At 42.3% G+C, this 24,069-nt stretch overlaps 2 protein-coding genes across 8 annotated transcripts in view; one reads left to right on the top strand and one right to left on the bottom strand.

The window, feature by feature from the left end:
• Positions 1–9,142: 9,142 nt before the first annotated feature.
• NDUFV3 (NADH:ubiquinone oxidoreductase subunit V3) lies at positions 9,143–12,364 on the bottom strand. The gene is made up of 3 exons (XM_068109905.2): positions 12,303–12,364; positions 11,931–12,036; positions 9,143–9,609 (listed from the first exon to the last, which is right to left on the bottom strand). Exons 1-3 carry the CDS (start codon positions 12,333–12,335, stop codon positions 9,443–9,445), a joined length of 306 nt encoding a protein of 101 aa, XP_067966006.1. The 5' UTR covers positions 12,336–12,364; the 3' UTR covers positions 9,143–9,442.
• Positions 12,365–12,668: 304 nt separating this feature from the next.
• Positions 12,669–24,069, top strand: part of NUBPL (NUBP iron-sulfur cluster assembly factor, mitochondrial) — a 101,876-nt gene continuing 90,475 nt past the window's right edge. For 2 of the 7 annotated variants that reach the window (XM_068109902.2, XM_078774698.1), the window contains exons 1-6: positions 12,669–12,848; positions 17,303–17,447; positions 17,606–17,640; positions 19,751–19,841; positions 23,051–23,090; positions 23,223–23,313. In XM_068109902.2, the coding sequence (XP_067966003.2) occupies positions 12,777–12,848; positions 17,303–17,447; positions 17,606–17,640; positions 19,751–19,841; positions 23,051–23,090; positions 23,223–23,313 (474 nt within the window). In that variant the 5' untranslated portion in view covers positions 12,669–12,776. Of the gene's footprint in view, positions 12,849–16,123; positions 16,328–17,302; positions 17,448–17,605; positions 17,641–19,750; positions 19,842–23,050; positions 23,091–23,222; positions 23,314–24,069 lie in introns of all 7 variants that reach the window. The other 5 variants (XM_078774699.1, XM_068109901.2, XM_068109900.2 and 2 more) reach the window with 5 other exon arrangements.

The raw sequence follows: 24,069 nt of genomic DNA, 5'->3' as shown, positions 1-24,069 counted from the left end.
ATTCATCGAATTCGATTCGATCGACCATTCGACCAATTCGATTTGCCAATCAATTTGACCGACCTTTGCTTGTGTGGAACGGACTGTGAAAACGATGCGGACTATATTGTCGGATACGACACACAGGACAGTGATGACGAACTCTAAATGGCATATTCTGTAATCGTGTATGTTTGATGCCATTGACTGCCTGTGTATATTTTGTCATTGACTGCCTGTGTAGATGTGAAGTTATACTGACTGCATGTGTATATATGATTTTGCTGACTGCCTGTGTATGTTTGGTGATATGAATTATTGTGACACATTTTGATGTTATTAACTGCCTGTACAAAATGATAACATGTATTTGATTATGCAACTTATCGCGAATATAAAGACAGTATTTTGCAATTCAAAACCTTTGATTCGTGTCTTACCATTCCCCATAGCACTAATTTGATACTTTCATTGGATTCCTTGTCCCTGAAAATATAGGTTTAGTATATTTTTAAAAGTTTTTAGGGTAATTAGAGGCAGAAATAGAACAAAATATGTATTTTACAGTGGCCATTTTGAAAATCCAAAATGGCCGCCATACAGGTATCTCTCCAAATGTAAACATTGATTTTTAGTTTCCTTATGCTATAACCTTTCCAAAAATGTATAGGTTTGCTAATCTACCATGATTTTGAACGAAATATAATTTATTGACATAGTGAACCTGACTATACTGATCGAGCCAAGAAAATCTCAGCTTTAGTCATTCCAAATGGGTTGTATCAGTACAAGGTTCTTCCCTTTGGATTGAAAAACGGGCCTGCTACATTTCAACGGCTAATTAATAAGCTTATTGCAAACCTTGAGGGGGTGGAGGCTTATCTGGATGATGTCATCATCCACACCATGACCATGGAAGACCACATTAAACAAATCCATGCATTTTCCAGAAACTGACCGAGGCAGGGTTGACCATCAACTTATCTAAGAGTGAGTTTGTAAAGGCACAGGTGGTGTTCCTCGGCCATGTAGTAGGTCAGGGTCAGGTGCAACCGGTGACAGCCAAGGTCGAAGCCATTGATCGCTTCCAAGTTCCAAAAGGGAAGAAAGAGCTAATGAGATTCTTGGGTATGGCTGGTTGGTACCAGCAGTTCTGGAGGAATTTTTCTGATGTGGTAGCCCCTTTAACGAATTTGTTGAGAAAAGAGACCAAATTTGTCTGGGAAGACAAATGTCAGGCTGCCTTTGCCCACGTCAAGGCAATATTGATGAGCTCTCCTGTCCTAGCAGCCCCGGATTTTCAAGCCCCTTTCAAATTGGCCATCGATGCCAGTGATGTGGGGGCTGGGGCAGTCTTATTACAGGAATATGAGGATGGAGTGGATCACCCGGTGTGCTACTACTCCAAAAAGTTCAACAAACATCAGGCAAATTATGCCACCGTGGAGAAAGAGACCCTTGCCCTCCTGCTAGCACTTCAACATTATGAGGTGTATCTAGGAACTACTTCCTTTCCCATAAAAGTCTTCACGGGTCACATCCCCCTAACCTTCATTTAAAAAATGAAAAATAAAAATCAGAGGTTGATGAGATGGAGTTTGGCTTTGCAGGAGTTCAACTTGGAAATTGAACATGTAAAGGGCAGGGACAATGTCGTGGCTGACGCTTTGTCCAGAGTCAATTAACTTTGGAAATATCTGTGGGTTGTTCGAAGTTTTGTTGCTTTATTTTTAGGGAGATTAATTATTGTTGCTTTTGGTGATTTGGGTTGTGAGTTTATTTTTGTTTGTTTAAAGAGTTTGCATGCAAAGAAAGTTTTCGCTGTGTTCAAACTTTCTTTCTTGAGGGGGGGAAGTGTTACGGATTCGTCACTTCCGCTGTTGTGGTTTTCACCCACTTGAGATATTTCTGATATCATGTACTATTATTATTCTCAAAAGGTTTATTATTCAATAACAGCTATCTAAAGTTAAAAAGGTTAACTTAAAATGATACAGGAAACCAAACCGGAAGACGAGGAGGTGAAGAGGAAGAGGCGGCGCAGGCAAAGTCGGAGAAGACACGTGACGTCAAGGCTCCATAGCGAGCCTGGTCTACCGAAAGTCGCGAGGGAATTTTGAGTTCCTTGAAGGGACATCGGCGATAGGAATTATCGCTGGAGTGGAAAATCTGCATCGTCAGATTTGGGCGCTGAGATTTCGACGAATCCTCGCCTAGTCGCATCGCCTCAAGTAAGAGCTGTCGGCCATTTTGAACCCCGCGCTTCGGACACCTACAAAGGTTTTGCCTCGCGTCATCTTCACCCCAACATCCTACCGTTTGTCGGGATGGGTGTGTGTGTGCGACCGCTTCATCTCCAATTACATTGCGGTTCGCTGAGTGAGCGGTGAAGGTGCCCCTCTGAAGGGCGCCATTGTACAGTTTTGGCAGGGCGATCACCATTGTCAACTGTACGCGATTTGAATATCGACTGGAGAGCGAGATTCGGGCTTCGACTGGATATCGTTTTAGCGTCCGCTGGAGCGAATCACATTCGCCTTGGAAAAGGTTATAGAGACATTGAGGAGTGTCCTTTTCACTCGCTGGGAGCAGTGAGTTATCTGGCTTTATTGATGGTATATAGAGTGCACTCTTAATTGCCATTTGTTGTACCGTTATTCCTTTGTGATTTTCAATATATTATTTGTTCATTTATAATCATTGGTGTGGTTTCACTATTGATTTCTAACACAGAGAATAACAAATTTTTCTGCCGGGGCTCCTCTCGGGGTTCGGAGGTTTACCGAGACCAGGGTATCGGTGAGGAACCCGTAACACTAGCTACTGTGCCTGCTTGCCCACTGTAAGAATACTGCAACGTGTCATCTCAAGTCTAGCGGGGAATTTGATGGGTCCAGTCCGAAGGTTCCGCCAACGGGCTCTCCGTCTTCTCCCGGGACACACGGGGTTGCTTTGTTCTGCTTGCACTGCTTGCTTTGTTCGATATCTTCTTGTTTGGGATTTCCTTTCTCTACATATATATCTAGAAACTGATTGCTAACCAGACTATGAGTGCGCGGTTGAATTGCAGTAACCCCGTAATTGGGATTGATGATGCCCCGGGCGTTTCGACTGGCAGTAACATCCTTTCAGATGTATTCCGATTCTTCGCATTTCTATATGTCCATCTGCTGTTTATCAATACTAGGACGTGCCCGTACGTGGGTGCCCGTTCCTTGCCAAAAAAAAAAAAAAAAAAATTTGTGTAGGGGTGTGTGTGTGTAAACATCCTAGGGCGTGCCCGTACGTGGGTGCAAAAAAACATGCGTGCAAACAACAACAACAAAAAAAAACTTTGAAACCACGTGGCAGTAACGACCACAGAACCCCCCCCTCTATTTACATGAATGGTTTGGTCCATTCGCAACGACCACAGAACCCCCCCCCCCCCCTCTATTTACATGAAATGGTTTGGTCCATTCGCAAAGCCAAAGCGAACGGCGAACGGCTAAATCGCCATAGCTCGGTAACTACTTCTCCGATTAATATGAAACCTTGAAAAGGCACATCCTCGGGTCCCCAGCAATATACCTGGCAAGTTTAAAGTATATCGGACCCGTGGTTGTCGAGAAACAGCGGTCACAGACAAACACACAGACATACAGAGATTACTGGAATTATAGATAGACTAGGACGTGCCCGTACGTGGGTGCCCGTTCCTTGCCAAAAAAAAAAAAAAAAAATGTCCGCCCATGCATGCATGGGCGTGCCCATGGGCCCATGGGCGTGCCCGTAAGTGCGTGATGTGACCGTGCAATGAATGTATCGTCCCGACGCCGCAGCTCGGATGGCGCTGCAGTTAATCGGGCCTGTATCGGCAGAGTTATTATAAACGTGTACTACAATCGATCGTACCTTACAGCGTCTGCTCGCCACGTTCAGCATCAGTACGTCGTCACTATGACTATCCGTAAGTCCGGAAGTGACGTCCTCATTTGACTGTCCGGAAGGTCGCATATCGCAGTTACGATGAATCGCAAATTAGTTTTAATTAGTTTTAAAACATAGTTTAACGCCAACATAGTTTGCCAACGTGAAATAAATGAATACGCTCTCAAATGTGCCGTCCGAGGCAGAGTCTGTTCGGCACGTTCGGCACACGTGATAGCTCGCTGCTCTCTGATTGGTTGAATCGTTTTTTGGACATAGCTCGGTAACTACTTGTCCGATTAATATGAAACCTTGAAAAGGCACATCCTCAGGTCCCCAGCAATATACCTGGCAAGTTTAAAGTATATCGGACCCGTGGTTGTCGAGAAACAGCGGTCACAGACACACAGACACACAGACATACAGAGATTACTGGAATTATAGATAGATGTGCCTACTGTTCATGGCCTGCTAGTAAAATTTTAAACGTGGGAAGAATGTGGTGAAATTGTCACCTAAGTTACGACCCTAATGTTATTCTACTCATTGCCGCTACGTGACTCCTCCGCGGCTCCTATAAAAGAGACTGCCTTTCAGTGCAGAAGATAGTTCTGTGCCTTGTAACTCTATAGCACCTCCGGGCTTCCGTAGAATGGTAAGGATTCTGCATTGCGCGCTGCATGCTCGCTTCACTAGATGTACCTGTAGTAACACTAATACTATGATTGCTGGTTCTTTCTCTAGATGCTGTCTGAGATCGATCACGATTAAACTCTACTCTGAGACAATGTTGTTTCTCTGATTCTTACAACACCGGTGATAACTCGCCTACTCTTCACCATTGACACCATATGGGATCTTCAACATCCACGAACTAATATTGCCAGACTGAACGCCCAGTTTAACGTCCATTCGAGAGAGAGTTTAACACCATTTACTTGGTGCTGTTATAAATCCATTCCTGTGTTTTAATTACCAAGCAGCTTGGAGAGAGCTCGCCAAGCGGCTTAAGCACTCCATCAAAACCATTAATAAGGAACGGATGGCTTAACCGATAGCAAGATGGTTGGTAAATGGAACACACCAGTTGGGATTTTGAGGAAATCATTTTTTAAATAATTCTTCATTTGTAAATTGTTAAAATTCACTTGAACGAGATCTCGTTTTCAACGAGGTTCTCCTGAACGAGAACGTGGAGGCACGAGAGAGTGGGAAGGTTATTCAGGTTGAGAGGAAACGTCTACATAGTTGATACGTATTCGCATTGGTCCACTCAGCACTTTAACATAATTTATCCTGTCTGAAGCGGACCACCACGCCCACTTACCTACAACTTCCGTGTGATGAGGGTGGCTTTCGTATGGTTCATCCTTCACGGCTCGTTGCGCTTGTTGGTGTACTTTCATATTGTAGAGAGCGTGATGGACACGTTGAAATCCGCGGGCAGGGCTATCATTCACACGCCCCGCAAGGAGAACATTTGACCTTGAAATCTCACGATGCACGAGGACAGGAATTGGTGCTGTAGAAGTGGTCAATAGAAGATATACACTGAGCAACTGAACTGAAAATATATAGAATGACCATTGCCATTCACACCACACAGGTGGAGATGTAGCTACCAGGCGCCATCTTGGTTGGCACTCGATGCTGGGCGATGGTGATTTCCGTCATGCGTTTGCACGTAATTCAGAGCGAAAAGTGATTGCGTTTTTTCACCTTTTGTGCGATCGTTTTTCAATAGGAAACCTATCACAATTATTACAACACTTTCCTTTATCCTTTCCTTTTCACAAAAAAAAATTCGAGAACAAATATTGTTAATTTGGGAGCGTCTTTGAAACAGCTGTGAAACGTCTTTCCACAACCCTTCCGTAACCGATTGGAGCAGTTTATTGCCGCACAAAATGGCATTTTAACAGTTGTCTGGCTTTTAAAATCTGGGACATGTTCAAAACAAACAAGATCCGCGAAGCGAGTCGGTCGAGTCGTGCTAACCAAGATGGCGACACAGCGGCTAACTTTTCACAGAGTATGAGCATTCTATATATTTTCAATTCAGTGCACTGAGCAAGTTATACAGGAAGTGACAACGCCCCCCCTTATGCTGTTGGTTTATATATCTGGAAGTCGGCATGACGTCACAGCTATGCACCACGGCGCCGCCATCTTGGAATTGGGAAAAACATTGGGTGCCATTCATTGGGTGCCAAAAAAAAACACCCAAACATTGGGTGTTTGTCACAGTTTGAAACCGCAAAATGCCGAAAAGCTGCTGTATTGTCGGCTGCACAGCCAACAAGCTGAAGAATACAGAGCGGCAGTTTTATGTTATACCTCAGGACCCGGTGACGCCAGAAATGGCTTTCTGCCATCAGTCGAGCCGTTTTACCACTTCTGGAAGGGTCCAACTCGGCCAGCTCTGGTAGCTGGTCACCCCCCTCTCAGCACACCTATGTGTGCTCGATCCATTTTATCACAGGTAAGTGCAACCTGACAACTGCTACTGCTTCGGCCGGGCAAGGCTTGGCATACTCTAGATTACCGTTAGCCTATTAAAATTAAACGCTGATTTATTGTGTCGTCAACATAGAGGGGGGTGGGGGGTATATTTGTCCACATACCGGTGCTGCGCCTCCGGGGGCAATTCATCTGAGTACTGGTATGTCATAATAACTTACAACTAACGCACTAAAACTAGTTTTTCGCCGTGATGATCGGTTTGCGCCAACTTTCGCGCAATTTCCCCCAAGCCAAGATGGCGGCGCGTTGCATGACCGACTTCCAGAATGGTCGGAATTTGTTCTGAGTGCTGGCGATAACTCGCTTACTCTTCATGAAGGACACCGTTGGATCTTTAACGTCCACCAACTAATGCTGGCAGACGGGACCCCAGTTTAACGTCCATCTGATAGGCTATGAGCCAAGGGGGTTGGTCGGTACCATACAGATGGAGTAAGGCTCATTGTGATTTTTAGCAAGATATATGTCCCTAGATATGAAAAAAAAGTGATAGCAGTGTATAACTTTCGGCCATCTCTGTGTTATCACCCGAAATATTATTATACGCCTGCTTCGCTTCGCCAAAAAATGTGATATTTGCTAAAATTGGAATAAATATGTTTTTAAGGACCACAGAGTGCCAATAATTTGCATACTGGATGCCAACTAATATAGTAATAGAAAATAGAACATTTGTGGGGGTTATTTATCAAAATATTGATATAATGACAAAAAATATGTTAAATTTAGTGAAAAAGTGGTCGAAATCGCTTCGAGTTCAGAATTCACATTGTACATTTTTGTCAATATTTCAAAAATGAAAACTCCCAGAGTAACATTTGACCCCTCAAAATCTTCGCAAGGAACCACTGCATTGGAATATACGTTACGTTTAAGGGCTTCCAGATCTCTCTTCATCGTGAAAATGCTTCTACATTTCCTATGGTAGAAGATCACTGGAATCTCCTTGTCTGTCACCGATTTAGCGATGTCAAGTATAGGGGAGTGATCTCTTACTTGAGCAGCATTTATTAGGGTTTTCCATGATTCAAAACTTTGTGGACTGGTAAGTTGTTCATTTGGATCAATACTCAGTGATTCCTTGTGAATGATACAATGTCTTCCAGTTGGCACTTCGGCCTCATCTCTGGTTTGTTCTTCCATTGCGATTGTACTAGCAATACTGGGCAAGCACTAACACCACCACCACCACATTACCTGGAATGACAAAAGGAAATAACAATTTAGTTGGGTAATACAGATGCAAATACAGTAATGTTTAACCCTTTAGCACCGATAATATCAAAATTAGGGGGTATGGTTGAACATATTTTGAACTTTACCAAATTATGTGCCCCAAACAACCACTATATTACAAAGTAATGATATATTCCAATGCAGTGGTTCCTTGCGAAGATTTTGAGGGGTCAAATGTTACTCTGGGAGTTTTCATTTTTGAAATATTGACAAAAATGTACAATGTGAATTCTGAACTCGAAGCGATTTCGACCACTTTTTCACTAAATTTAACATATTTTTTGTCATTATATCAAAAATTTGATAAATAACCCCCACAAATGTTCTATATTTCTATTACTATATTAGTTGGCATCAAGTATGCAAATTATTGGCACTCTGTGGTCCTTAAAAACATTTATTCCAATTTTAGCAAATATTACATTTTTTGGCGTAGCGAAGCGGGCGTATAATAATATTTCGGGTGATAACACAGAGATGGCCGAGAGTTATACACTGCTATCACTTTTTTTTCATATCTAGGGACATATATCTTGCTAAAAATCACAATGAGCCTTACTCCATCTGTATGGTACCGACCGGTCAATTTGGGGGGTCTGGCTCATAGCCTATGAGGGACGGCACAAATATTGATGAATCGCCCTGCCTGCAAGAACTACAACCCCATCAATTCAAAATACTACACTAATTTGTTTTACAATTAAGTGAGACATTGCATTTTGCAGACCATCTCGGGGTATAACTTTATTGCACGATAAAGCTCGTCCTCATTTGGCAAATATGACCTCTTCAAATCCAGTGGATAAGGACTTTGAGTGTCTATAATCTTACCCAACACAATCCAGATTTTTGTAACCTTGTGATTATAATCTCTAAGATCACCAGTGTACTTCACCCCAGCCCTCTCCCTTCCACAGATCTCCCAATGCCCCTGTTCTCTACTGTTGTTGTGCTTCCCCCTCTCTCCCCCCGCTCTCTCTATTATATGTTCTATGTGTTAGCTCTTACACGAGCCTCGACTTGGTATACAAAAAAACAGGTTAAAATTAAATTTACAATTGATGAAGGCATCAAAGCACATCCTGAAAAGGTGCATACCTGTCCTTAAGATTTCTAAACAGATCGCATCAAGGCAATACCATGGCGATGGGAATAGTGGGTACTTGCAGCAGGGGAATATCCCAAGAAATAGGTGAGATCCTGCACGTCAACCATCCTGTTCCTCTTGATTTTCTGAAACCAAAATTCCATGACAAATTTACAATTGCATCGATTTTACAAATCAGGAAGAAGGTCTAATCAAGGAGACCACAATTGTGCATATTATCGAAATAAAATCAGTGCTATATTTTTGGAATTCTTAACACTAGTACGAGCTCCGATTCAGAAGGTGTAACTGATGCACCAAAACAGTACGTATGCATCCGTTTCATGTTTAAGCTCATGTGATCTTGAGCAAATATAGAGAAACTTTTTGACACGAAAATCATTCATCTACGTTTTTTTCCACAACCTTTATTGTACTAACAATATCAATGTACAATTTCACATGGGGATGGATCCATTGAAACCAGATTTATACTGACTGTCAAAACGAAACTGCCAAATATTTGGAATTTCCACAAACCCGAACAAAAGTCAATATTAATGCAGTGGATAAAGTGTCTGGTTATTGAGGAATTTCATCAATGAATGCTTACCATCCAAAAACAAGTCAATATTGCAACAACAAAAAAAACTCAAAAGAAAAGGCAAAAGTCCTTGTGGATAAAGTGGCTCGGTGCCTCGGAGAGGGTTATCCGGATGATGGTTGGGGAAGGCGATGTGCAGACAGCTCGCTCTCAAAGTTCATGAATGTGAAAGAGACGTACTTCCAATGCTGTGTATTCATGTAGTGCAAACCAGACGATTCAGATATTGCATCGGGTTGTGGCGATTGCGGTGGTGATGGCAACGAAGTAGCTGTAAAACATGTGACTATTTATTTTTGGTTCATCGTTAGGATATATTGTAAAATATTATGGTTTGCAAATCCGTATTTACTAACGTTGCTAAAAACCACAGTGTGGAAAATGCAAAAAGCAAACAAAGTTTTGTTAAAAAGAGAAATGCTTTGTAAGTCTAACAAATACAATGTTAGAGGCAATAGTAGGGTCGTTCTTAGCTACATAAGGAAAAAAAAAAAAAAGGGTTTTACTCCTAACCTTTTATTTTTTTGATATTTAGGTAAAACTTCTGCCTGTGAAATATTTTTTGAATACATCAAGTTTTAGGGATTGCACAGTGACTCATGGTTGCCAGCCATTCAATGTTTGTGCCCGATAAGTGTTGATTTCCTGCAATCAGGAAACCTCTTGCGATGTTCTGTCACCTTGAAGCAGATACTGGGTTTTCTGTTCATCCCTTATCAGGAGACGATTGTACTGTACTGTATTCAATTAACTTAAAAACAACTTCAAAATGTGCAGTATATAGCAAGGTCATATGTCAACTGTAATGGTCAAAATCACGAGTATAGCAGTGGAGAATAAATAATCAACTCCAAACATTTATGCGAGCTAAATATGTGAAATTACAAACTCCGTGTGCAACCCTTAAATCTAGTCCAAATGGCTTAAAATTTCACCACAAGGGTTTTTTCATACATACAAAAGATTTTAAGTGTTAGGAGCATGACTTTTCTAACTTTCATTTTTAAGAACCACCCTAGGCAACAGGCAATCCTGCATGCTCAAACTTTAAATACTCTCACAAAGAGGCAAGGTGATGACATCTGCAAAAGAGCCTGAAACCCAAGTAAACACTGCAATCATTGCCTCAGAAACAGAGTGATTATATTTTTTGTGGCAGCGGCTAAGATTGGCAATGGTTTAGAATGGCAGCGGTTAAGATCGGCAATGGTTAAGATTGGCAGAGGTTATCAAGATCGGCAGCAGCTATCAAGATTGGCAGCAGTTATCAAGATCGGCAGTGATTATCAAGATCGGCCGTGGTTAAGATTGGCAGCGGTTATCAAGATCGGCAGTGGTTAAGATTAGCAGCAGTTATCAAGATCGGCATTAGTTAAGATTAGCAGCAGTTATCAAGATCGGCAGCAGTTAAGATCGGCAGCGGTTATCAAGATCGGCATCGGTTATCAAGATCGGCAGATGTGCTAAAATACCGAGATAAAAAGCGCTTATGAGCGACCAGATGAAAGCAGCTGGAGAACGCCCGTAGACATGGATCGAATTGCTCCCTGGAGTCATAAGTGAGTTTTGTGTTTTCCTCGGAGATGATGGAAGAGCCGAGCTTGCAGAGATGACAACTGAGATGCACCTCTCCGAACAAGGTGCGTTTGTTCCTTCCTCGGTTGACATGCAGAACGACCAGTGACCGCCTGCCGGGACTGGAACCAAACTGCCTCCAGACACTTTGCCAAGCTCTGACCTCTGAGTTTGCCAATGGTCTTTGTTGTGTATGTCCCCAGTGTGTCTTGTTTGGCGAGTGGATGGGTAAGGTAAACAGTTAAGCCAAACGGATTATTGTAGGTGTGGGGGAATCATAACTGTATAATCTGTATCTAGTTGTTGTAGTACAATACTGTACATTCTGTTATTGTTTTTGAGGTGTTTTTATCCTCCAATCTCCCCTACCCTCAATTATTAAATCTGATTACTTCAATTAATTTGTGTTGGCTGGTTCATGGTTCATCATTTGGCTAATAATCCCAGTGTGGTTATAAAAACAAGATCGTGAGAAATTGGTGTCATTACCTCACAGGAGGCTATATAAAACTACTGCCGGATCACTCCAGCCACCACTCGGGCTTCCATCCTGTTTCGAAGGGCGACCCGGACAAAAAAAACACCCTAAGAGGCCATTTTTCCCCCGCAAAGCGGGGGTTGGCCTTTTTCGGGCACCGTGGTTGTTGTTGTTTTTTTGGTCCCCTTTTTGAAGCAATGTTTTACGGCCGGATGCCCTTCCTGCCGCCAACCCTTTTTGTCGCCTTGTACGACAAGCAGGGAATTACCAGTGAACTGGTACTCAATTAGCCGACCTCGGAAGGATGACAGGCTGAGTCAACCCCCCTGGCGTTAATTCAGCGATCGACCGGGATTCGAACCCAGGATCCTTGGATCCTAAGCTGGCACCCTAGCCGCTAGCCCAACACCAGGCTTCCGCACCAGGAAGGGCGACCCGGACAGAGCGTCAGATTTTAATTAGAGGCACACAATTGCACATCCCTGTTTATACCGCTGCCCTGGTGGACGGGTTAAACGTAATGTTTGCATTTGTGTTACCTTTTTTCTTTTTTTTGGCCAATGGCTTGGTGCCAGAGTTTCCTGCTTTTGATGGGAGCCAACGTACCCAAAGGTTCATGTTAGCTCCAGCAGTGGGTCTCACCACCTGTAAGACAAGAGGCAAACTAAATCGTCACAAATGAAGTCAAGTGACATTGCACAAATGATTATTCCGCTCATAGATATTGGTCAAGAAGCCCAAAACCACTTTAACTTTGAACCCCAAAGAGTAACCAATTTATATGGAGAATTCAGTGCCACCTCACATTAGGCCCACTTGGTGCGCAATTCTCAAGACGCAACATGGATGACAAGCTGAGCCCACTAAAAAGTACAAATATGACATACCTCACTGGCTGAACTTGCACTCACCCTGGTGATGAACAACCTGAAGGACGCCGCCATATCCGTACCGGAAGTGAATATAAATAACGGTTAACGTCATTTCCTCTCAAATACCCACCACTCATATTAATTTGCTTTATCTTCTCATTAAAGCGACTAACCTAGACATACACGTTGTACATTGTGGTTGATATTAAAATGTAGCTCTTTAATATTGTGATTGAAATGTTTCAAAGCGATGCTAATAATGTAATATTGTAATAAGAAATCTAAGCTGTTAATTTCCTGTTGCAAAATTTTCATATGATTAATACATTCAAATGAATTTTGTCTAACTCAAAAAATTCTGATAATAAATAAACATTTTAAGCCAGAAAGCATAACATCCGTCGCAAAGCGGAAGTGAATACGCGCGATATTTGATGGATTGGAACTGATTCCACATTTTTTCGGCTGCGCTTAAATATTTATTTTATCGTGACAATTTTTTTAATTTCTAGTATGGAGGTCATCGCTGGTTGGCGACTGGTATCCAGTAGAACTTGTGGAAAGTTATTGGCCATGACAAACCAGGTAGGTGAGAGATGAGTAAAATTTGCCCGTTTTGAGGCAATTACATTTTCAAGCACTTCCGGGAGGTGTATAATATAATTATCGCTGGTTTCTGATATTTTGCACTATATTCTGGTGCAACGTTTATATTACTTACTTTTATTTCCTTGTGGGGTTCTGGAAGCCTTTTAAAATTTTCAATACATGCTAAGTCATTCGTGAATTATATTTTGCATTTTCTTTAGCAACAAAGTGATCTGATATGTTCAATTAACTTTAAGTTTAAAGCAGCACGCAAAACGGATAGCAATAACAACGGTGATGAAAAACGCGAAATATTTCATTTTAACCCATAAATTGCTGGTTTTACTGATGATTTATAGGCAAGAAATGCTTTTTTGTCATCGGTTTTTCTTCACCAATTAGAAGCAAGTTTTCATAAGTTACCCCTTGTTTTATACTTTGTAAGAAAGGTCATGATTCGTTTTTTGGTTTGACGTCAGTTTTAAACTCATTTGCATACAATGTGGCTAGAACACGCCCATATAATGACCATATTTGTGGTAGGGACACGGTGGCCGATCGACCTCTGCTGATCGTGGCCCGGCATACCTGGTGTTGGCCTAATGAGTAATGGTTGGGGCGGTGTGCTTGGGATCCTAAGCCCAAGGTCCTGAGTTCGAATCCCATTGAATTAACACCAGGTGGGGTTGACAGCCTGTCATCCTTCCGAGGTCGGCAAAATGAGTACCAGATAACTGGTTATCGAGAGACATTGCATCAGCGGCAGACGCACCCACTGAAAATGATGCAACCAACAGCCGGGTGGCTGCACATGAACCACCCACATCGTGGCCCGGCGCAACCACGACAAACGGCTCGAGAGAAACGTGAAACCCTCATCCTTGTCGTGCATGCACAGAAAGAGAGATAATGTTTTACTTGTGACATGTCTCAGGTCTTAAAGAGCTTTGCGTCATCGTCATTCCATAACACAAAATAAGATGAATGATATGGCCGCCATCTTGGTTTTCTGGTGGGCCTAATACATTAGGCTTACAGGCCCCTGCTGATTATTCACTGCCCAGGTTTGTTGCGTCAGATTTCCATTGACCTTGTTTGGGTTGAGTGTTATTCACGATGAGAGGCCCTGAAAAATCGAATCATATGTGAACTAATAATGTTTAATCAAGCCTGTCAGCACGCACAGTATGTCAGAGCACGCACAGTATGTCAGAGTGCGCAGTAATCTAGCGTTGCATTATGTAACACAATTTACCAAAAAAAATAGCACTGCATAATTTTTAATGGCCCCATATTTGGGTTAAACGATCTGTGAACGTGTAACGAATCGGCTTGTTCCGATATAACTGTGGTTAAGGCTAACATGGATGAGATGTGTCGAGTTAATCTTTTGATAGTGCATTAAAGTGTGTTTTTTCAATCGCACTGTTCATCCTTTAAGAGTGCTTTAAATGCGTGTTTTCCAATCGGCCCGTTACCTGATTTTGTTGCAGGTTGTGATCACAGTGCGGTCATTCTTATTTTTATTCTGTCTGCCGTACTCTGCTTTAAACTCTGTATTACTTATTTTTTTACTCTGTTTACTCTGTCGAGTCAAACAAAAATGAAAATTTTTCCAAACAGGAAACTTACTGGTTTTAATGATGTCGTAAGGACACAAACAACAGGCATAAAGTAACGTGTTAAATAAGGTGGTGCAAAATACGTTGCATCAACGGCGAGAAACTTCTGAATTTTTTTTTTCTTCTACAGCGTTAAAAACCTTTATTTTATTTCAATTGAATGATAAACTTGAACACTGTAGAACACTAATCGTCTTATTGCCACTTTCAAAACCCTTCCATTTAGTAGTACAGTACTTGGACAAAATATTACGGCATTTTACATCATGACGACCAATCAAATTTACCTCTTGCAGACTCCACCGATGTCCTTGTTTTTCAATACTGTGTGGGGTAAGGTGTTCCATGAACTCACTAGTTGCTTTTATTTTTTTTATTTCGATACTTTTGCCACACTGGGTATTTATTAGCGGCAGACGAGGTAGCACGCTTGATTTCAGCTGTCTTTCACTTGTCTGCACATTTCTGTTCTCATTTTTACATGACAACCATATTATATCTCCCCAGCAATGTCTTGGATTAATCTGTCTTATGCAAATGAATGATTTTTTATGGAAGTTTGCTTGATTAATTCACTTAATAGATAACTGCCTAAAAACAACCACAAATTCAACTAGATGGTATTCATAGAATATTGTTACGTTTGTGGGTGTAGGTAATGAAATACCTTAGTCCAGATAGGATGGTATAGGGTAGTGTGCTCTGAATGTCACAAAGAAGAAACCCTCATGTACCTAAGTAAGGCCCGGATGTCCGCGTAAGCTTTATGTGTCTCCATGGCGAGGGGTGGAGCTATGCTAATTAGTTAAGGTATAAGGGTAAATTCCCTGTGTGTAGTCGCCTCTGTAGTTTACCCTTTGTTCTTATAACACTTACACCACTAGCCATGCAATCAGCGCCTAAAATTAAATAGCGCGATCGCCGACCGGATCCAGACACTACTACTGACACAACCCAGCTCAAATCTTCTCGATGGGCACCAAGTGTGGCCGTGAGGCCATGCCCCGAAGGATGATTGGTTGGGACAATTCGACTGCGCTCGTTGATTGGAGCGCAGGTGAAGTCAGAGAGAACATTCTAGCGTCATAACAAAAAGGGACAAGCCCCGCCATTTTCTCTCTCTCTAGGCCCGGGCTCTTAGTGTGAGCGGACGCATTCCCTGTCTCTCTCTCTCTCTCTCTTGGTCTGGCCTTCATCGCGAGCGGTCACAGCTGATACACTCTCCTTGGTGCTGGCTTTGTGACTGCTGCGCTTCGTGCTGTGTGCGCTTGAGAAACAGCGGAGCTTTGTGGAGCGTGGAACGAGCGGAGGAGGAAGGAGTCTTGCCACCGCTTCACGGATCGGTGGCTGCTCTGTGCGTGACTGCTCGCCATCTTGTGGGGTTCCTGCGCGGTGGTTCAGGGACTGGTCAAAGATGCCACGTGGAGTATCAGCCAATGCACCACACTACGCATTTATTTTAATTTATCATTCCCTTGTGTTGTATACGAGTCCATACGGAGGGTCCCTCAATTTATGAATTTAGTGTCACATTTTTATTGTATTGGGTTTGTTTTCTTTAAAATCATTATTTATTGCATTTCTGTGTCGTGCCTGTCTTGTACGTTTATTTATTGTGGGGATTGGATAACCCCCGTGCCGTCCGTGCAGGTAAGCACTTGCTGCCGTCCACAAGGTTCCGCCATCGATGGGTATACGCCTCGGAGTTAAAGCTCGTTTGGTCATCTGTTGCCCTGAGGTCTTCACTGCAGGGTGGACACAACAATACTTACGCTGCGCAGTCAACTTGGTGCGAGCCAACTCTTCTGTTTTTGAAGCGTTTTTTTCTTTGATCCAATATGGCTGCCAGAACACGTGAGCAATGCCATCATAAATTTACATTCTTTAATATAATAATTGTTGCGTAGATCACGCTCAAGAAATTTCAAACTGATTGGACTAAGCGTTGTACTTGTCGAATTGTTACGTCATAATTAAGGCAACAATGACATCGTTAACAACACTTCTTCCCCAAGTGGAGTTCTTTACACGTTTCAATTTTTTTTAAATGGAGCTGTTTTGGGGATATAGAGGTGCAACGCTTTTTGGTTTTTCCAAGATGGCGCCTCTAGCACGTGACCTATGACATCACAATTATCATTAAAATATTCTACAGAAGGAGGCGCTCCTACGGTGAAAATTTTGTGTCCATCAGATCAACAGTTGCAGACAAAGAAAATTCATACTGATCAGATGAAGCATTATACATGTTGAATTATGACATCATAAAAAAGACAACGATGCCATCATCATTAAAATATCTTATTTCCCATGGGGAGTATTTAGCAACACACGTTTCAATTTTTTCCATGGAGCGGTTTCGGAAATATAGAGGTGTAACATTTTCCAAGATGGCATCCGTACCACGTGACCTATGACGTGATAATTATGAATAAAAAAATTTATACAGGCGGAGGCGCTCCTATGATAAAATTTCGTGTCAATCGGACCAACGGTTGCCGAGAAAGTGAATTTGAAAAATGCAGATACACGTACGGCACACGCTCTTCGCTTCATGAGCGCAGGGTAACAACGATACAAACAACTGATATGTTTTGATGGAGCTTGACTTAAGGATCCCACAGTGTCTTTGGTGAAGAGTATGTGAGTTATTACTGCAATCCTGAACAATTCATGCCACTTACAAATAACAAATACAGGTCCAGACAGCTTGTTGGTGCTCATGTGACCAATCAAACTATCTTGCCTTTACTCAGTTTTACATGAGAAAAGTGAACTTTAACCTCTTGTGCACCTCTTACACTGTGTTATGGCTTTGCTATTCTGCAGTTGCCAAGGCACTTCAGCACATTGAAAGAGCACCAGAAGAAGCTCATGGGCAGAGGCCTGCCAAAGCAGGCACCACTACCTGGAGTGAAACGCATTGTGGCTGTGGCTTCAGGAAAGGGTGGTGTTGGAAAATCGACCACTGCTGGTAGGCACTCGGTGCTGTCTGGAATAAATGATCACGTAATGTACATTGTGCTTGTGATGGAGACGTGTACAATTGCAAATTTGTGTGCATTTTGAAATCGGTGTACTATCAAACGAGAGCCATCGCAATACATTGACATAAATGTATCTCCTTTGCAGTGAACTTGGCTTTAGCCATTGCAGCTAATGACCCGGTAAGTTTAATTAGTTTGCAGGATGTTTGTTGTAAACAATTGTACTTGTCCGTAAATTTTTTTGAATTTCAATTTTACTTCCTTGATGTCTTACCTGTTTTAGCTGGTTAGTTTATTTTTGATGCAATTGTTAATTACTTGCAAAATCGTAGATTTTTCAAGTATATTGATCGGTTGCGTGTGTTATTCTGTCTGTCTGTTTGTCTGTCTGTCTGTTTGTTTGTTTGTTTGTCACTTGCCTACAGGTCACAATTCTAAACCGATCGACATGAAACTTCACCTTGTTGTAGAGGTCGTCACAATTAAGAAGCCTATTGATTTTGAGGTCAAAGGTCATCTGGAGGTCCAATTTCTAAAATCGCCATTTTTCATCCGATTGACTTGAAAATTGAACAGCATTTGTATATTCAGTCAATAAATAGGAAAACCAACTTTTTGAGGTCAAAAGGTCAACTCGTGGTCACACTTTCAAAATCATCAATTTTCATCTGAAAAATCATCACTTTTCATCCTATTTACCCGAGCTTTGATCAAGATCGTGAATTTTAATCTTTATGAAATGGACAATTTGATGGATCAATGACAACCTTTTTGTGGGGGGAGGGGAGGGTGGAGTGGGGTGCAAGTATTGTGCTCTGCATGACGTCTTCTTGTTTATTTGTTTTTGTTTCCATTTTTTTTTTCATCATTTTCTTAACATACTGTTACAGCCATTGGTTGGGCCGAGTTGCTCAGTCTGAATCTGGACATAAGCGGTTGTAACGGCCAAGCTGGATCATGGGCTTGTTTGCTATGACACACGTAGCTTCAATTGAACAACCAAGTGAATTGATGATTGGTGTCGTACTTCTGTTCACACTAATTAGAGACCGAGCGAAATTGTTGGATGCTGGCACGGTCCTAGCCTGGCCACTAATCACCCAACCCCAATCTGTCCTTTAACAAATGTATATAACTCACTAGCGATTGACAATCAAATCACTCAGAGACCAAGTGATTTTTATAAAGTGGATTTAAACACACAGGGCAGGAATACACAAGGAAGCAAAATAGTAATTATTAACATAATTTTTGAGTCACATACGCACCCTGAGCCAACAAGCAAATGGAGATCTTGAGGTAAACTATGCCTTAAGTGCTCATTCACACCTCAGTAGATAGATGATAGATAAAATTCACAGGACTGAATACCAGAGACCACGTCTGGCATGATGCAGTGAGTGCCACGTGGTGACAAGGGCATGGTAAGAACAGTCCCTGGCTGTAGTCCGGATCTTGCTGAGGTGGAGAGTGGGCGCAGAATACTGGGTTAGTGCATGTTTGTCCGGTTGCAGCGGCAATGCCTCACTTTGAGGAAACCCCAATGCTGTTTGCCTGCAGTTTTGCCATTAAGCTCCTTTTTCATCTGTCGCTGCGCCGTCTATGACATAACGTTTATGACATCGGCCCTCAACTCAAGGCATGATGCACTTATCCCCTCCCCGCTTGGCCACTGTTGGTCCGCAGCTCAGTCTGGGGTTAGGATGAACCCGACCCTGCCCCTTCATCTGACCATCATGACTACATTACCACCTGAACCTGGATGCCTGATGCCAGATCTTTCAAAAGGACATTGAGGACTGATTACAAAGGGAGGGCCTTATAAAGTGATGCCACTTTTAGACACACACACCCACACACACACATACGGGGAAGAGGTGGGTGGGGGAAGGGCGGGGGGGGTGGGGGGGGCATGGAGTAGCGGGGGAGGAGGACAGCAGCTTTCTATACATAAAACGATGCACATGGTATATCACAATTAAAATGACCACGCTTATTCTAATACATGAAATATAGGAAATAACTATCGCTATGCAATGCAAAGTTAGTTACCCTCTAGAAGGCATTCCCACAACAACACTATTATTTGTGAACTTTGATGTGGTTGTTAACATTGTATTTACATGTATTGATTTTTAATATTTTCTTGTTTATTTATTTATATTTTGTATAATATTCCACGGCTTGCAATTGCATTTTCACCTGCCAGAGATTTTGTTGTAAGTTGTAGCAAATGGGACTTCCTTCCATTTTCATATGTTCCATTAATGCTGATTGCAATGCATTGCAGAAGGTATCTGTGGGACTGTTAGATGCAGACATTCACGGCCCATCCATTCCAATGTTGATGAACCTTTCAGGAAATCCAGAGGTAACAAAAGGTAAACTACTGCTTATTATTTATCAAAATTAGGTGTATGTCGTTCCAGAATTTTGACACTTGATAATTAAAATTAATAGCAAGTCATGTTTCCTTGTGTACAAATGTACGATTCAGCAAAAAAGGACAGTACAGTTATTTTGAGGGACGTTGAAGCTGCATGAAATATTATGCTATATATATATTTTTGGGCCGTATCACTCAATGGTGAAGAATCATTTGGAACATTAAAAAAATTGTCGTATCCAGATCCGAATCTTCACCGAAATCAAACCAATTCTACACACACAAACTGTCCACCAAGTTTGTCTGAATCTGTCCACGTTTTTTTAAATATCGTGCTCATAGAGACAGGCCGACCAGAAATCACTCAGAGCGACACTTGGCGAACAAAATGAATCAAACACTGTTGCGGCGAATCCTCCAGTGTCAGGGCTGGGAAATAAGAGGCAAAGAAGGACTCTTAGTTACCTGTGGATTACCTGTTGAACAAAATCAGATGAAAAATGTGTCTCTATTCCCGAGGGTACCGTAAAATAAATGAATGAAGTACTTTGACAACCGTGTCTGATGTGTGTTTGTCTGATGTTTACTAAGCTCCATGAGTCGAAAATATTTTGCAATGTCACTTCATAACGTGTTGACGGATCCTTATGAAACGTTGTCGCAGGGACGGTGCCTACAATCTGCGAAAGTTTCAGAACGATCAGCGGAGTGGTTTGGGCTGTAGGCGAGCAGACAAACAAAAATAATACCAAATTATAACCTGTTATATGATCTATATTGTAAATCAGGAAAATAAAACTACCAAGAAAATAAAACAACGAAAACTACCTCTCGAATAAGTTCTGTCACTCAAGCTTTTGGGTCTCACTGTCTACCATTATCTTTCCTGGGAAAACCACATTTCCAAGCTTGCCTGCAAAGCCAGTCGCCGACTGGGCATCATCCGTCATGTGAAGTCCTTTCTTGGCACACCTGAGCTTCTCACCACATACTGTCATCAGCAGCTTGATGGAGTACTGCTCTCCTGTCTGGGCTGGTGCTCCTGCCTTGCACCTAGCTCGGCTTCACACTGTAGAAACCAAAGTTTTCAGGATCATTGGTATCTCCTGGGATGAAACTGATTCTGAGGGCTTTTCACTCTCTCACCGCAGGCAGGTTGGTGGTCTTTGTCTTCTACCGACTCCTCTCCAGCCTAGCTCCCCCTGCTTTGTCTGTGGTCTGTCCTCAAAATATTTGAGGACAAGCTCAAGCTCCCCCTGTTTCGTTGACTAGTCGTAGTCAACGTGTGGCCCTGAATGGGTTTCTCTCATCTCCTCTTCCTGTTCAGGCTGGAGTTCCCCAAGGCAGTGTTCTGGGCCCTGTGCTTTTTCTGGTCTTCATCAATGATCTCTCTGACTCTCTTGAAAATCCTCTCTATCTCTTTGCTGATGACTCTACTCTCTGTCGCTCCATTCTTCATCCCTCAGATCAGCAGTCTGCAGCCTCCTCACTCTCTGCAGACCTGGACAAAATCACAGACTGGGCAAACAAGTGGAACATGTCTTTCAATCCTGACAAATCTCACACTCTTACGATGTCTCTCCGAAAAGACCGACTGGACAACCCTCCCATCCATGTTCTGAAAAATCCTCTCCAATAAGTTCTGTCACTCAAGCTTTTGGGTCTCACTATCTGCCATGATCTTTCCTGGGAAAACCACATTTCAAATCTGGCCTCCAAAGCCAGTCGCCGACTGGGCATCCTCCGTCGTGCAAAGTCCTTCCTTGGCACTCCTGAGCTCCTCACCACATACAAGGCTTTCATCTGCAGCTCAATGGAATACTGCTCTCCCCTCTGGGCTGGTGCTCCTGCCTCACACCTAGCTCGTCTTCACGCTGTTGAAACCAAAGCGTTCAGAATCATTGTAATCTCCCGCGATGAAGCTAACTCCAAGGGCCTCTCACTCACTCACCGCAGGCAGGTTGGTGGTCTTTCCGTCTTCTACCGACTCCTCTCTGGCCTTGCCCCCCCAGCTCTCTCTGGGCTCTGTCCCCCAAATATTCCTACAGGTCGCACAAGATCTGCCTGCAACCCTCTTATGGTTAAACTGCCAAAATCAAGACTCTGCTCACCTTCACTCCTTCATTCCTCTTTTCTCCCGCCTCTGGAACAAACTCCCTCACTCTCTTCAATCCCACTCCACCCTACAGGTCTTTAAAACAGCTGTTCACCACCATCTCTTATCTTCCCCCATCCAAAACCTTGATCTTTTCTACCCCCGCTAATTTCACCCCAATGCCACTTTTTTGAAATACCAACTTCTGTCCTGGAAGTCCATGGTGTCCCTGTGTTTTATACTTCTCCCACCCCCCCCCCCCCCTTCCCACGCCTCCTCCCCCCAAGCCCTCTCCCTCCCACACATCTCCCTGCTCTCAAATGTTGTGTTTGTGTGCTTCCCCTTCTCTCCCCATCTTGTCTTCCGCTCCCTCTTTTTATATATTTTGTTTGTCTGGTTGATTTGTTTGTGAAGTAAATGTTAGCTCTTTCACGAGCCTCGATTCAGTATACAAAAAAAAAATTCCTGCAGGACGCACAAGATCTGCCAGCAATCCTCTTCTTATGAAACTGCCAAAATCAAGACTCTCTGCTCACCTTTACTCTTTTATTCCTCTTTTTTACCGTTTTTGGAACAAACTCCTACACTCTCTTCAATCCCACTCCTCCCTCCAGGTGTTCAAATCAGCTGTTCACCACCATCTCTTTTCTTCCCCCATCCAAAACCTTGATATTTTCTACCCCTGTTAAAACACCCCAAATCGACCTTTTTCAAACTCCGTTTTTCTTTCCTGAAACTCCTAGTTGTGTCCATTTGTTTTACACTTTTTTCCTCTCCCCTCCACTCCCCAGCCCTCGCCCTTCCACAGATCTACCGATGTCCCCGTTCTCTACTGTTGATGTGCTTCCCTCTCTCTCCCCCTTCTGTCGCCCTCTCCCTTTATTATACGTTTTACATGTTTTCTGTTTGTGTCTTCGTGTTTTATGTGTTGCTCTTACACGAGCCTTGACTTTGTAGACAAAAAATAAATAAATAAACCACCAACAAGTCTGACCAATATCCCTGGTCATATGTATTTTCATTTTATATCGTGGGTGTGTCATTGTTTTATGATTCAAGGGTTGGGTCATGAATGCAATATGATAAATTCTGCACTTTTTATTTTTCAGATAATTTATTGAGACCACTTGTTAATTATGGAATTGCCTGGTGAGTATTAAATACTTTATTTGCATTAAATTGAATGTGAAGTACTGAATACTCACATTTGTTTTTATCATTATTTCTGCATTGATTTATGTCAAGTGAGGAGTTTTTTAATGCTAATATCTATTTCCACAGTATGTCCATGGGATTTTTAATTGGCGATTCCCAACCTGTGATTTGGCGTGGATTGATGGTCATGTCTGCTTTGGAAAAAATGTTGAAGCAGGTACTGCGTGATTAAATATTGTCTTTTTGGCATGTTATTGACAGGCATAAAAAAAGAATATATTCCATTCCTTTGGACCTAAACCTCGTGAGATGTTTTGAGAATCCTGTTGCGTCATGTGTTGATAGGCATTAGGTAAATGCATCTAAAGTGGCGAATTTTAATCATTGCACCAAATGAGGAAAAAGGAACTCGCTGACTTCACCGCACCAATTCCTTCTTTGGTAAATCTGAACTTCTTTGATGTACAGTGCATTCAGAAAGTATTCAGACCCCTTCACTTTTTCACATTTTGTTATGTTGCAGCCTTATGCTGCAATCGTTTAAATTCATTTTTTCCCTCATCAATCTACACGCAATACCCCATAATGACAAAGAGAAAACAGGATTTTAGAAAGTTTTGCAAATTTTTTTTTTTTTTAAACTGAAATACCACATTTACAAAAGTATTCAGACCCTTTGCTATGACACTTGAAATTTAGCTCAGGTGCCTCCCATTTCTCTTGATCATCTTTGAGATGTTTCTACACCTTCATTGGAGTCCACCTGTGGTAAATTCAATTGATTTGACATGATTTGGAAAGGCACACACCTGTCTATATAAGGTCTCACAGCTGACAATGCATATCAGAGCAAAAACCAAGCCATGAGGTCGAAGGAACTGCCTGCAGAGATCAAAGACAGGATTGTGTGGAGGCACAGATCTGGGGAAGCCTACAAAAAAAATCTCTGCTGCATTTAAGGTTCCTAAGAGCA

The sequence above is a fragment of the Myxine glutinosa genome, chromosome 3, assembly GCF_964187855.1.
Source record: "Myxine glutinosa chromosome 3, kmMyxGlut1.1, whole genome shotgun sequence".
Taxonomy (NCBI): Eukaryota; Metazoa; Chordata; class Myxini; order Myxiniformes; family Myxinidae; genus Myxine; species Myxine glutinosa.
Note: the sequence above shows the minus strand (reverse complement) of the source record. Positions and strands in the feature narration are given on the sequence as shown.

Bases quoted from the DNA above. Each gene is read 5' to 3' on its own strand.
- NDUFV3 (XM_068109905.2), bottom strand. From the start codon at position 12,335: ATGGCGGCGTCCTTCAGGTTGTTCATCACCAGG. The intron at 12,037-12,302 runs GTGAGTGCAAGT...CTTGTCTTACAG, and splicing joins TCAGGTTGTTCATCACCAGG to GTGGTGAGACCCACTGCTGG. The intron at 9,610-11,930 runs GTAACACAAATG...CATGTTTTACAG, and splicing joins GGCCAAAAAAAAGAAAAAAG to CTACTTCGTTGCCATCACCA.